This window comes from Manis javanica, chromosome 8 (genome assembly GCF_040802235.1).
Source record: "Manis javanica isolate MJ-LG chromosome 8, MJ_LKY, whole genome shotgun sequence".
NCBI classification, from domain to species: Eukaryota; Metazoa; Chordata; class Mammalia; order Pholidota; family Manidae; genus Manis; species Manis javanica.
In genome coordinates this window covers 104,130,377-104,143,090 of record NC_133163.1, presented here as the reverse complement: position 1 = coordinate 104,143,090, position 12,714 = coordinate 104,130,377, and the positions used below count along the sequence as shown (strand labels likewise).

Here is a 12,714-nt window from a genome sequence, read left to right as displayed (position 1 = left end):
TAATGCAAAACCTACACGTATAATATTAAAAAGAGAATGCTGACAAGCAGCCACCAAAATTGCCTCATGAATAATAAACAGCAGGATGGGGTAAAGCCTTTCAGGGTGAGAGCCTTAAAGGCATAACATCACATATCCTGTTATTGGTCTGGAATCCTGAGTATCAGAAATGGTGTTATCTGGATTAAGTAAGAAAGTTAATGAGGAAATTCTAAAGCTGTATTTGAATAGACACTCATTTAATCCAAATTCTCTCCTTTACACCAAGAAATGCAATTTCTTGTTTATTATTTTTAGAGAAACCTCTTTATTGCCCCTGCGTGATATCAAACATCTGCAACATATGTTACAGTGTCATATTCAAGTCCAAATACCATGAGTTCTAGGGAGGTTTGGGAAATAGAAAGCCAGCCAGCTTTTCTTCTGGGTATTTCAAACTTCATCAGAATATAACTTGAGGATTGTTCAAGATTTAAGAATTTCTGTAAGCCTTGGAATTCATGCTCAGGTAGAATATCTGCTGTTAGAAAAACATCTTCTGTTTCTCTTTGAAATAAATCCCATAGCAGTCCTGAGTCTTCCTGAGATATGCATCTGAGACTTAAAAGCTCAATGAGGACCTCTTCAAATGACGATTTCTCTTTTGGTCTCTCTATTAGCTTGTGCATACTGATTAAGCTGTTGGCTACCTACCTCATAGCTGTCGCCTTTCTAGGTGTTTTTTCTTCCATTGAAGTATAGTTGGTATACAGTATTATGTTGATTTTGCTTGTACAACACAGTTATCCACATTCATTAAATGTTCACATCAATAAGTGTTGTTACTATCTGTTAATATACAAAGACACTACAATATTTTGACCATATTCCCTATGCTATACTTTCATTCTTGTGACTAATTAATATTATAATTGGGATATTGTGCCTCTTTATTCCCTTCACCTATTTCCCCCAGCACTACCCCTTAGCAACCACCAGTCTCTTCTCTGAGTCTTTTTTGTTTGTTCATTTTTTTTTCTTGTAGATTCCACATAAAAGTGAAATCATATGGTATTTGTCCTTCTCCACCAGGCTTATTTCACTGAGCATAATATCCTCTGGGCCCATCCATGTTGTTGCAAATGGCAAGATTTCACACTTTGTTAAGGCTGAGTAATATTCTATTGTGTATATGTACCACATCTTTATCCATTCATCTATTGATGGACACTTAGATTGGTATATATCTTGGTTATTGTAAATAATGCAGCAATAAAAATAGGGTGCATATATCTTTTTGAATCAGTGATTTTGTTTTCTTCTGGTAAATTCCCAAAAGTGGAATTGCTGGGCCATATGGTAGTTCTATTTATAGTTTGTTGTGGAACCTCCATACTGCTTTCCATAGTGGCAGCACCAGTTTACATTCCCCCCAACAGTGTAGGAGAGTTCACATCTCTCTACATCCTTGCCAATGCTTGCTATTTCTTGTCTTTTGGATAACAGCATTCTAACTGGTATTAAGGTAATCTCCTTGTGGTTTGACTAGCATTTCCCTGATGATTAGTGATGTGAAGCATCTTTTCATGTGCCTGTTGGCCATCTGTATGTCTTCTTTGAAAAATGTCTATTCAGGTCCTCTGCCCACTTTTTAATTGGGTTATTATTTATTTATTTTTTGGTGTTGAGTTGTATGAGTTCTTTATATATTTTGGATATTAGCCCCTTATTAGATATATAATTTGCAATTACATTCTCCCATACAGTAGGTTGCCTTATAGTTGTGTTGATGGTTTCCTTTGCTATGCAGAAACTTTTTAGTTTGATGTAGTCCCACTTGCTTATTTTTGCTTTTGTTTCCCTTACCCAGGTAGATGTATCCCCACCTCTGAAAAAGAATTGCTCATGCTGATGTTCAAGAGATTCCTGCCTAAGAGTTTTGTGGTTTCATATCTTATAGTTAGGTCTCTAATCCATTTCAAGTTTATTTTTGTGGACGGTGATCCAGTTTCATTCTCTTGAATGTAGCTGTCCAGTTTTTCCAACACCATTTATTGAAGAGACTGTCTTTTCCCCATTGTATATTCTTGCCTCATTTGCCATATATTAATTGACTACATATGCATGGTTTTATTTTTGAGCTCTGTATTCTGTTCCACTGATTTATGTGTCTATTCTATGCCAAAACCATACTATTTTAATCACTGTAACTTTGTAGTGTAGCTTGAAATCATGGAGCAAGATACTCCCCATTTTGTTCTTTTTTTTCAATATTGCTTTGGCACATTAGGATCTTTTGAGTTTCCATGCCAGTTTTAGGATTATTTTCTTTGGTTCAGTGAAAAATACCATTGGTATTTTGATAAGGTTTGCACTGAATCTGTTCATTGCTTTGAAGCTAAAGCTGAGCTTCCTTCTTAAGCATATTGAGCCACACTTGGGGAGAGGCGCCAATGTCTATCGCCATTAGGGCTTGAGCAAGGATCACCTTGTCCTTATGTTGATTGCGGAGTCTGCATAACAACCAGAGTAGGAGCATGAGACCTCCAAGCATGAACACGCCCATCCCAGCCATGCCCGCCCACTCCTTGACGTGGGAGAGAGCTCTGAGGAACCAGGAAGAGAGTCCTTCTGCTACGGAGATATCTAGACGGGTGGAGTTGATGTGGATTATTTCTCGCCGCAGTTCTTCTAGTGCTCCATCAAAGTCCTGGGACCAGTTTCCTGAAAGATACTGGGACAGGCCTCGTGACAGATTAGTGAAAGCATTTAATACTTCTGTTAGTGATCCTGGCTTGTTTGTGGCTCTGTAATATGGCTGCGGCTAGGCCCGCGTTGGTGAGTGGCCCTCCTATTTCTCTACAGGCTTTCAACCAAGCGTGTATCCCTTTCTGTTTCCAGGGTGTTATCGCCTGTCTGCATTCCTTGGTACATTGTTCAAATACTAATTGCTCTACCAGGGGCATCGCTTGTTCCTGATCTCCAAATATTCTGCCTGCGGCCTCCATCATACGAGCGACAAAGTCAGAAAATGGCTCGCTCGGCCCCTGAATAATTTTTGTCAAATTGCCTGATACTTCTCCTTTGTTGGTGAGGGCTTTCCATGCCTTGGCGGCGCACGTGTTTATTTGTGCATATACCTGTAAGGGGAAGGCGGTCTGGTCGGCTACCCACTGTCCTTGGCCCGTCAGCATATCATATGACCATGCCGGCTGTCCTTCGGCCGCGTTTGCGCGTGCCTGGGTCATGCTGATATCATGCCACAATGCCTTCCATTCTATGTATTGCCCCATACTAGAAAGGCATGCCTTAGTTACATATTGCCAGTCTGCGGGTGTCATGGCTGTCTCTGTTAATCTCTCAACTTGTGCTATGGTATAGTTAGCACTGACTCCATAAGCCCGAACGGATTCTGCTAACTCCTTAACTTGTTTATGGCTCAGGGGCTGGTGAGAGCGTACACCGTTATCCTCAAATACAGGAAACATTTGTCTAATTGCCTGAAGAGTATCTGGGTGGCAAAAGGAGAGTGCTCCACTCACGTAAGGTGGCGGGGCAAAGGGCGTCGGGGGACACCCTGCTTTCATTTTTTCCTTGGTCTGCTTTTCAACTTTGCTGGTTCCCTTACTTCTACACTCTGCGGTTTTATTTTCTTCCCCTTCCTCTGCGGACGTTAATTCCTCCTCAGATTCCCTATTGGAGAGTTGGAGGTCCCTCAACTCTTTCCAGGGGTATTTACTATTTTCTCCGAGGCGATTGTCACTCGCTTCTCGGGGCTCTTTCGCTTTTGCCCTAGGCGGGCTTTCTCCCTCACTCTGAGGTTTCTTTACCTTCGTTTTTGTGGCCTTTTTTCGGCCGCGCGCGCTCTCTGTTTCCCGTTCCGTTTCTGACATGCGGCAGTATAGCCATTTTGACAATATTAATTCTTCCTATACATGAGCACGGACTAGCTTTTCCATTTATTTGTGTAATTTTCAATTTCTTTCATCATTGTCTTATAGTTTTCAGAGTATAGGTCTTTTACCTCCTTGGTTAGATTTATTCCTAGGTATTTTATTATTTTTGGTGCAAGTGTAAATGGAATTGTTTTCTTGATTTCTCTTTCTGTTAGTTTGTTGTTAGTATACAGGAATGCAACAGATTTCTGTCTACTGATTTTGTATCCTGTGACTTTACTGAATCCATTAATTATAACAGTTTTTTGGTAGAGTCTTTAGCATTTTCTCTAAGTAACATCACGTCATGTGCAAATAGTGAGAGTTTTACTTTTTCCATAGAAATTTGGATGCCTTTATTTATTTTTCTTTTCTGATTGCTGTGGCTAGGACTTCCAGTACTATGTTGAGTAAAAGTGGTGAGAATAGGCATCCTTGTCTTATTCCTGTTCTGAAAGGAAAAACTTTCATCTTTTCACCAGTGAGTATGATGTTAGGTATGGATCTTTTGTGTATGGCTTTTATTATGCTGAGGTATGTTCCTTCCATATCCACTTTGTTGAGTTTTTATCATGAATGGATGTTGAATTTTGTAAAATGCTTTTCAACATCTATTAAGATGATTAAATGCTTTTCATATTTCCTTTTGTAGTATGATTATTGATTGATTTACAAATATTGTATGGTTCTTGCATCTCTGGTATAAGTCCTGAACTTGGTCATGATGGATAATTCTTTCAATGTATTTTTGAATTTGGTCTGCTAATATTTTGTTGAGATTTTTTGCATGAATGTTCATCAGGGATATTGGTCTATACTATATATATATATATATATATATATATATATATATATATATATTGTAGTGTCTTTGTCTGGTTTTGGTATTAGAGTAATGCTGGCCTTGTAGAATGAGTTTGGAAGTATTCTGTCCTCTTCTATTTTATTAGAATACTTTAAGAAGGATAGGTATTAGTTTGTCTTTAAATGTTTGGTAGAACTCACCCGTGAAGCCATCTGGTATTGGAATTCTGTTTGTTGGAAGTTTTCTGCTACTAGTAATTGGTCTGTTCAGAGTTTCTATTTTTTCCTGGGTCAGTCTTGGAAGATTGTGTTTCTAGAAATTTGTCCACTTTTCTAGGCTGTCCAATTTATTGCCATATAATATTTTGTAGAATTCTTTTATAATTCTTTGAATTTCTGTGGAGTCAATTGTAACTTCTTTTTCTTTTCTAAGGTTTGTCTATTTTGTTTATCTTCTTGAAGAATCAATTCTTGGTTTCATTGATTTTTTTATTTTCTTATTCTCTGTTTCATTTATTTCTGCTCTGATCTTTATTATGTCCCAAGTTCTATGAACTTTGGGCTTTGTTTTCTTTTCCTAGTTCCTTTAGTTGTAAGGTTAGATTGTTTATTTGGTATTGCTTTTGTTTTTTGAGTTAGGCCTGAATTGTTATGAACCTCTGATTTAGAACCACTTTTGCAGGCCACATATTTCACACCATTGTGTTTCTATCTTCATTTGTCTCCATGTACTCTTTAATTTCCTCTTTCATCTGTTCATTGAGCGATTATTTAGAAGCATGCTGTTTCACCTCCACCTTTCTGTTTTTCCAGTTTTTTTTGTAATTGACTTCTAGTTTCATACCATTGTGGTCTGAAAATATGCTTGATACAATTCAATCTTCTTAAATTTATGGAGACTTGCTTTGTGCTATAATATGTTATCTATCCTAGAGAACATTCAATGTATGCTTGGGAAGAATTTATATTCTGTTGATTTGGGGTGAAATGTTCTGTGTACATCTAAGTTCATCTAGTCTAACATTGTTCAATGCTCTGTTTCCTTAATGAGTTTCTGTCTGGATAATATATCCATTAGTACTATTATTGTGTTACTGTCAATTTCTCCCTTAGGTCTGATAGTATTTGTTTTATATATTTAGGTGCCCCTATGTTGGGTGCATGGATATTTACAATTGTTTTATACTCCTCTTAGACTGATTTCTTTATCTTAGCATTTTCTCATTTTTAGAAATTGTTTTTATGCTCTGTTCCTTAGCTTTGTTATTTTCTCACCCTGTCTTCCAGCTCACTGACCTATTCTTCTTCATCCTCTAGTCTATTTTTCATTACTTCCATTATATTTTTCATTTCAGTCATTGTATTCTTCAGCTTTGACCGGTTCTTTACATTTTCTCTTTATTGAAATCATCCCTGAGATCATCTTTTTTCTCCCAGTTCATTGAGTCTCTACATGACCATTACTTTGAATTCCTTATCAGTTTGATAGATTATCTCTGTTTCATTTAGCACTTTTTCTTGTGTTGTGTTTTATTCTTCTGTTTGGTACATATTCCTCTGCCTGTTCATATCATCTGGCTCTCTGGGTTTGTTTCTGTGAATTAAGTAGATTAGAGCTAAGAGAGCTCTGTGACTACACCAAATGAAACAATATTAATAATATAGGAGCCCCAGGAGAAGAGAGAGAAAGAGGTAGAAAGTTTGTTAGAAGACTTAATAGCTGAAAACTTCGCAATCCTGGGAAAGGAAATAATCTACTTAATATGGCTCCTGGTCTTGCAAGTAGTGGCATTGTGTAGTAGTCGTCCTGTGGTGCCTAGAAGCACAAAGCCCCTTTCTCACCAGAGCCAGGTGCTCCAGGGGTATTCCCTGTTGTGGCTGAGTTATGACTGCTGTTGGTGTTCTGTGGGCAGGTCTTCCTACTGCCTGGCTGTCCACAATGTCCAACTTCTACTGGGCTGGGTGTGTTGTGAAGGGGCAATGGATTTCTAGGGCTGAGCAAGTGGGGTTGGTGGAGAGTTTCAGAGCAGTCTCCTGCAAGTGTTTGGTCAGTTGGGCTGTGGATGGCCTGAAACAGTGGCATCCTCCAGCCCTTTCTCCTCTGGAGAGAGCTCCCCAAGACCCCCACCCATCCAGCACACTTCCCAAGGCTAGCAAATCTCCATTCAAATTGCTGCCTCTGTTTTGTGTCTCAGAGGGATCAACAAAGCATGCCTGTCTTCCATTAGCAGAGATTCAGCTTCTCGCAGTGCTCCAACTCTCCTTGGTGTCCAGCCCCATTCATTTTCGAAGTCCAATGCTATGGTGACTTGTTTTCCCAGAGCAGATCCCCAGGCCCAGGTGTGCTGAGTTCCTGAGCTTTTTCTCCTCCCCACTCTGTTTCTCTTTCCCTCCTGTTTATGGGTTGGGATGGGGGAGGACTTGGATCCTGATTGATCTTCTTCTGACCCTTTACCCTTCTCAATGGGTTCTTCTCTTTTTTTCACTAATTGTAGAAAGTCTGTTCTGTGGTCTTTGGTCATTTTCAGAGTTAGGTGAATTAGTATAATTACTTCCTTGGTGTGTACATGGGAGGAGGTTATCACAGTGACCTATTCAACCATCTTCCTCCACTATTCTTCCTCCACTTCCTCCTCTTATCTACTTTTATTTTCTGTTTTTGTCTGTGTGTTAGCAGGCGAGTGGAATGTCTCAAAGCCCAAACAAGGTAACTGTGGCACATCACTGTAATTTCTGTTATTTGTGCCATAGTCTACCCTTTTGACTTATAATTGAAACTACATGTGACTGGTATTACAGAATTTTCTAGTCCAATTAAATTTTAGTATTTAAGAGAACATTTTCATTACTACTTCTGTAGAAGGCAGACTATTTTAAATTATTTTTAAATAATTAGGAAATCTTAATAATTGAAATATGGTATTTTAATTTAGAAAGAACTAGTGTCTATGAAGAAATATTATCCATTGTGGTCTGCTACATTTTACCAACACTTTGTTAATATTTAGTGATATGATGTGGCCTAGAAGAAAGGACACTGATTTTAGAGTTTGGAGTCCTTTCTCAGCTCCCCCAATTACTAGCAACTCTCTGACCTTAGAAAAACAGCTCTAATCTGTTTAGCCTCTGTTTTTTTCATCTATAAAATGTGAATGATTATCCTTGATATACCTAATATTGAGGATGTTTATAAGGAACAGGGAAGGTGGTGCATGTACATGAAAGGTATTTAAAGAGAATATGAAACATTGTTGCAGTCTGTAGTCACAGCATGCTCCTTCTTCAGCTCTCACTTCCAGTTTATTTGCTTAAATTGAGCTAAAAAGGAAGTAAGGATAAGATCTTGGTAGCATTTGGGAAGCAGCCTGTGTAGCATCTGCTGCCTCCATTAGTATGTCTTTCTCATGAAGTCTCTGCTTGCTTTACAGGATTTCCCTGTGCTGGGCTCCAAGCAAACACTGAAATACTCAGTGTCGGGCCGCACTTCTTCTGGGCAGTGCTCCTCTTGCTCCTGAGCTCCTTTGTAATCAGCATTAGAATTACTGCTTGATAGGAAAGTCAGTTGGGGCAAATCTCAGAATCAGACAATATAAAGGGAGTCCTAGCTTTGGCCGACTGAGGGCAGGGCCATGAAAGCAGGTGTCAGGTGAATGCGTTGGCAGGTCATCAAACCAGAGACGAGATTGCTCATAGCGGGCAGCAATGGAGAACCCAGAGAAAGAGTTGGAACCCAGAAGCTGGGGAATGAGGGGGACTAGAGACCCGACCTCAGGCTCTGAGGCTCAGGAGGACCAGGGCCAGACTCCAGTCCTGGAGTAACAAGAGAATGACATAGATCCATTTCTTGGATCTTGGACACCAGGCACTGGTTTTATCTGAGAGCATGGCAAGTGTCTGGAACCAGAGGCTGAATGAAAAGGTCATCACTGGTAGCCTGGACAGGAGAATGAGATAACTGCACTGTCACGATGTAAATCCTGGGGATTTGCTTGAGGACTAGGGTTGCCCAGAGTTTGGGCAGCACCAGGCCTGCAGGTGGTGGTCATGGGTTCCCAACAAGATTTAGAGAAATGTTGGGGCCGGGGACAGAAGCTACATCTGTCAGTATATTCAGTGCCATTCTTTATTTTCACAGAGCACATTTTCCTTCCTCTCAAAGTCATGCATTGACTTAATAAAATCCATGAAGGGCTGAATTCAGATTCTAAACACCTGCTCTTTTCCCTTTCATTGTATACTGCAAAGTTTTTTCTCTTTTTTTTTTCTAGTGGCATTTCCCTGTTTGTAGCTAATAGAGCTGCTATAACTCTAAAGGTCAATCAATAATTTCTTATTCAGATGTTTGAAAATAATTTTTAAAAGAATGGGTCTTATATTTTTCCCGTATTTCTTTTTCATGTTTTAATTTTTTCCTCAGAATGATTTTGCAAAATTTCCATACTTACAGACAACACTATTATTCCATCTTGAGAAATTTCATTGCTAAATTCATTGCAATTTAGTAATTTCACTGCCTAAATTCACTCTGTTTCCGCCAGGTCACAAAATTCTTACCTCACAGCTATCATTTTACAGTTTTTGACACCGAAGCAGCAAAAGTTGGCCTTTCACTAAATGCTGAACTGCAAAACAAAAGCCATGAGGTAATAGTTTTGTGAAGGTGTTCGACCGCTGTGCAAGTTGCCCTCTGTTTTAATGAATACCATTGTAATGTCTGTTTCTATCCAGAGAGCCAGCTCTGCACTCTGAAAATGGCTGGTGCCAATGGTTCTTCGCCACATTGTCCTCACATCCTGGATAATAGATGCTTCCCCCAGTGAAACATGGAGACATTAGACATGGCTTAGATTTAGGAGATAAATTGATTTTTTACTCTTGAATAAACTTTTACATATGAATCTATATGTATAAATATAAAAGGAATTAGATCTGCCCATATTTGGTCAATCTCGCTTATGAAAAAATGATGCACACAACACAATGCCTTTGGGTTTTCAGCAGGAAATTAAATTACTGCACTTAGTAAGAGAGAGAAGAAAGAAGATTGATCTTTTCAAAACCATTTCAACAAGCATGGAAAACATAAAAATAAATTGTTAATCCCCAACCCCCTGAAGCATCTGTTTAACTACGCTTTGGGGTTACCTTTCTCTGAAAACACATGTTACAATATAGTTTTCACACACATTTTCTAGATAAAGACAAAGGAAGCAATATAAGGGCAGAGTAATATGGTGTAATAAGGAGATAGCATGGGCTAGGTCTGTCACACTCTGGGAATATTATCTATGTAACTGTCCACTGTATCTATGGATGGGAAAGCAGCTGCGGTGCCTCTGAGGGTTCACAGAGGTCTCTGGATGCATGTCCAAGGGCACTATCACTTTACCTTGATGGTAGCCAGGACCACCTCCATTACAGTACACTGTCTTGACGTCAGACCCTTGGCATCCTCTCGAATCATGTGCTCCTGGAAAACAGGTTAAGAATTGCTTATAGACTATCAGTTCATTTATTTAATGACTATTTTCAAAAAAGAAATCTCTATAATCGCCATATAAACATAACTTAGATGAAATGTCTTCTTCATGTGGAAGCATTTTAGATGATTTCTTCTACATATTTAATAAAATATTCATTTTGCTAAAAGAAGAGCAGTACTTTTATTCTTACATGGCTTTTTCACTTGAAAGTTAATGTTAGGAAAAAAGAGAGAAAGCTGGAAAACGTGTGTCAAAGCCTTTTCACCTTTATTCCTTGCATTGTGTTCTGTTATACTGAGGAAGGTCAATCATGAAAGGGATTAAGGAGGTGGATTTTAGCTTCTTTCAATTACTACTGATAAAATCTACTGTAGTATAATGTTCCCAATTTTTCTTTTCTTGGATCACTTTAGTGCTTTGTCATTACTAGGGGAAACCCCAAAGAGTTGGCTGAATTTGGCTTTGGAAATTTTCAATAATCTAAATCTTTTTTCAATATTTTAGAACTGATTTCCAAATCTACAATGGATTTTCCTTATTGTTCACTACAGATTGTCCTGACACATCTTTTTTTTTTTTTTTTTAGGGAAATGATGGTAAAAAGTTGAAGACAATAATAAAGGAAAGAGAAATTTGTGTCACAGAAAAAAATTTTAAATTCCGGACTCCAGCCCAGATGAACACACTCTCCTCAGGGTTGCCACTATTTCAGTCAAAAACATTCAACAAATATTTATTGAGTGCTTATCATGTCCAGTACTGTTCTAGGTGATTGAGATACATTATTCAATAAAAGAAAGACGTTAGTCCACCTGGAGCTTAAATTCTAACTTATAGAGGTGCCTTTGTATGAATTAGAGAAAAAGGGTGGGCATAGCTCTGAGACAATATGGTTTGTTCAGTGAATCAGTGACTTTGGCCAATAATAAAAAGTGCCCCTCTTTCTATAGGGCACAGCTCCACATCAGCAGATGATACAGCTTGGCAAGTGGAGCATGGGTTCTATTTCTACACCATTTGTTCCCTTAGTTGAGCACTTGTGTGCTCATCCTTCTAGCCCTTATTCTGTTATTCAGTAGATGCCATAGCTTCCTGAAGATAGTCTTTATCCATGCCTCACTGACTTCTGCAGCCTTCAGTGTGTATCTTGGCAATTATCACTTCCGAGGCATTCAACATATTTTTGGTAGTTGAATTGTAGTTCCTTCGGCATATCTTCTAGGGTTCAAATTCTTGAATGGACTTATGCTACTTTGAATACTATTGACAACATATAGAATGCTTATGGATCCATGATACATACTTCTGCATCTTACTACATTTTTGATACAGGGATTTCAACTCAAAACATGCCTCCATTTAACATTTTAAAAATAGAAACATTAAATACACATTGAGACTCAATGAGTAATGGGAAATGCTTTAGGGCAAGTAAATACAAATAATTCCCTCTGGTTTCTTCAATCTTGACTGGCTTAACAATTATTTTTTAATAGAAGCTAATTAATAATATATGTGTTACAGAAAAATATAGTTCTTGCAAGAAAGAATCTGGGATTTGACAATAGTTCATTCAAATAAGGGAGTCTTTTCAAGAGACTGGCAATGAATTACTGCTTCTTTGCAGTAAACTCAGTCTCAGATGTATTTTTATTAATTGGTCTGGCTATTGTATCACCTGTCCATGATGATGTACTCATTTTTAAAAAAAATTTTATGCCAAATAAATCTGATTCCATTAAATACTAATAAGTTGGACATATAGAATATGTCAAACTGCTGAATAAATTTGTTTAATGATTGAATCTTAAAACAATTAATTCCCTTCATTGTTCTGTTTTCCTTGTTCCTATTTAAGTCAGGTAGTTATTTGTTAATATTTCCACAGGATTTCTGAATGTATCCATCAGTACAATGATTTAAAATAGCACTTTTCCAGTGGATCAAATCTGCTTTCACACTAATGTATGAAAAATACAATTTTTTTAAAAACCATGGGTCTTTATAAGTGACTTTCTAGTAAAATAAGGGAAAATAACTTTGTAAAATTTGAAGCTCTTTATTCCATCTAGAGTTTTAATTTTTTTCATAAGATTTTACAGGTCTTATTGGTCTGCAGTTGAACTAATAACAACAACTAAATAGACTAAAAATTTTAAAACCAAGAGTTGGTGATAGTAGAAAGCTATGATTCATATGTAAGTTTTTTTCATCATGCATGGATAACAAGATTCTACTTTCAGTCCTTCAGATTATTTCAGTGTTGATGAAGTAACCCTTTAGGATATTTTGTTCATAATTTGCTTTTATTTTATTACAATCCAAAAGAGAATTCACTGAACCTGACATGTTATGTTTTCTGCAGACTCTGATGTTGCCTACCTTGCATACATCTGCCCTCTGGGGATCCAGTTTCTATCCCATTCAGAGTTCATAAAATTGGACAGGGTGGACTGTACTGCCTGCTCAGGGGTGGGTATGTGAGGTGAGCCAAGTAACATGTTACTCCCTGG

The 12,714-nt window shown here is 38.0% G+C and overlaps 1 protein-coding gene across 1 annotated transcript in view; it reads right to left on the bottom strand.

Moving 5' to 3' along the window:
• Positions 1-12,714, bottom strand: part of UNC13C (unc-13 homolog C) — a 539,874-nt gene that overhangs the window by 56,574 nt on the left and 470,586 nt on the right. The window contains exon 28 of the mRNA XM_073211882.1: positions 10,108-10,188. Coding sequence (XP_073067983.1) covers positions 10,108-10,188 — 81 coding nt within the window. The remainder of the gene's footprint in view (positions 1-10,107; positions 10,189-12,714) is intronic.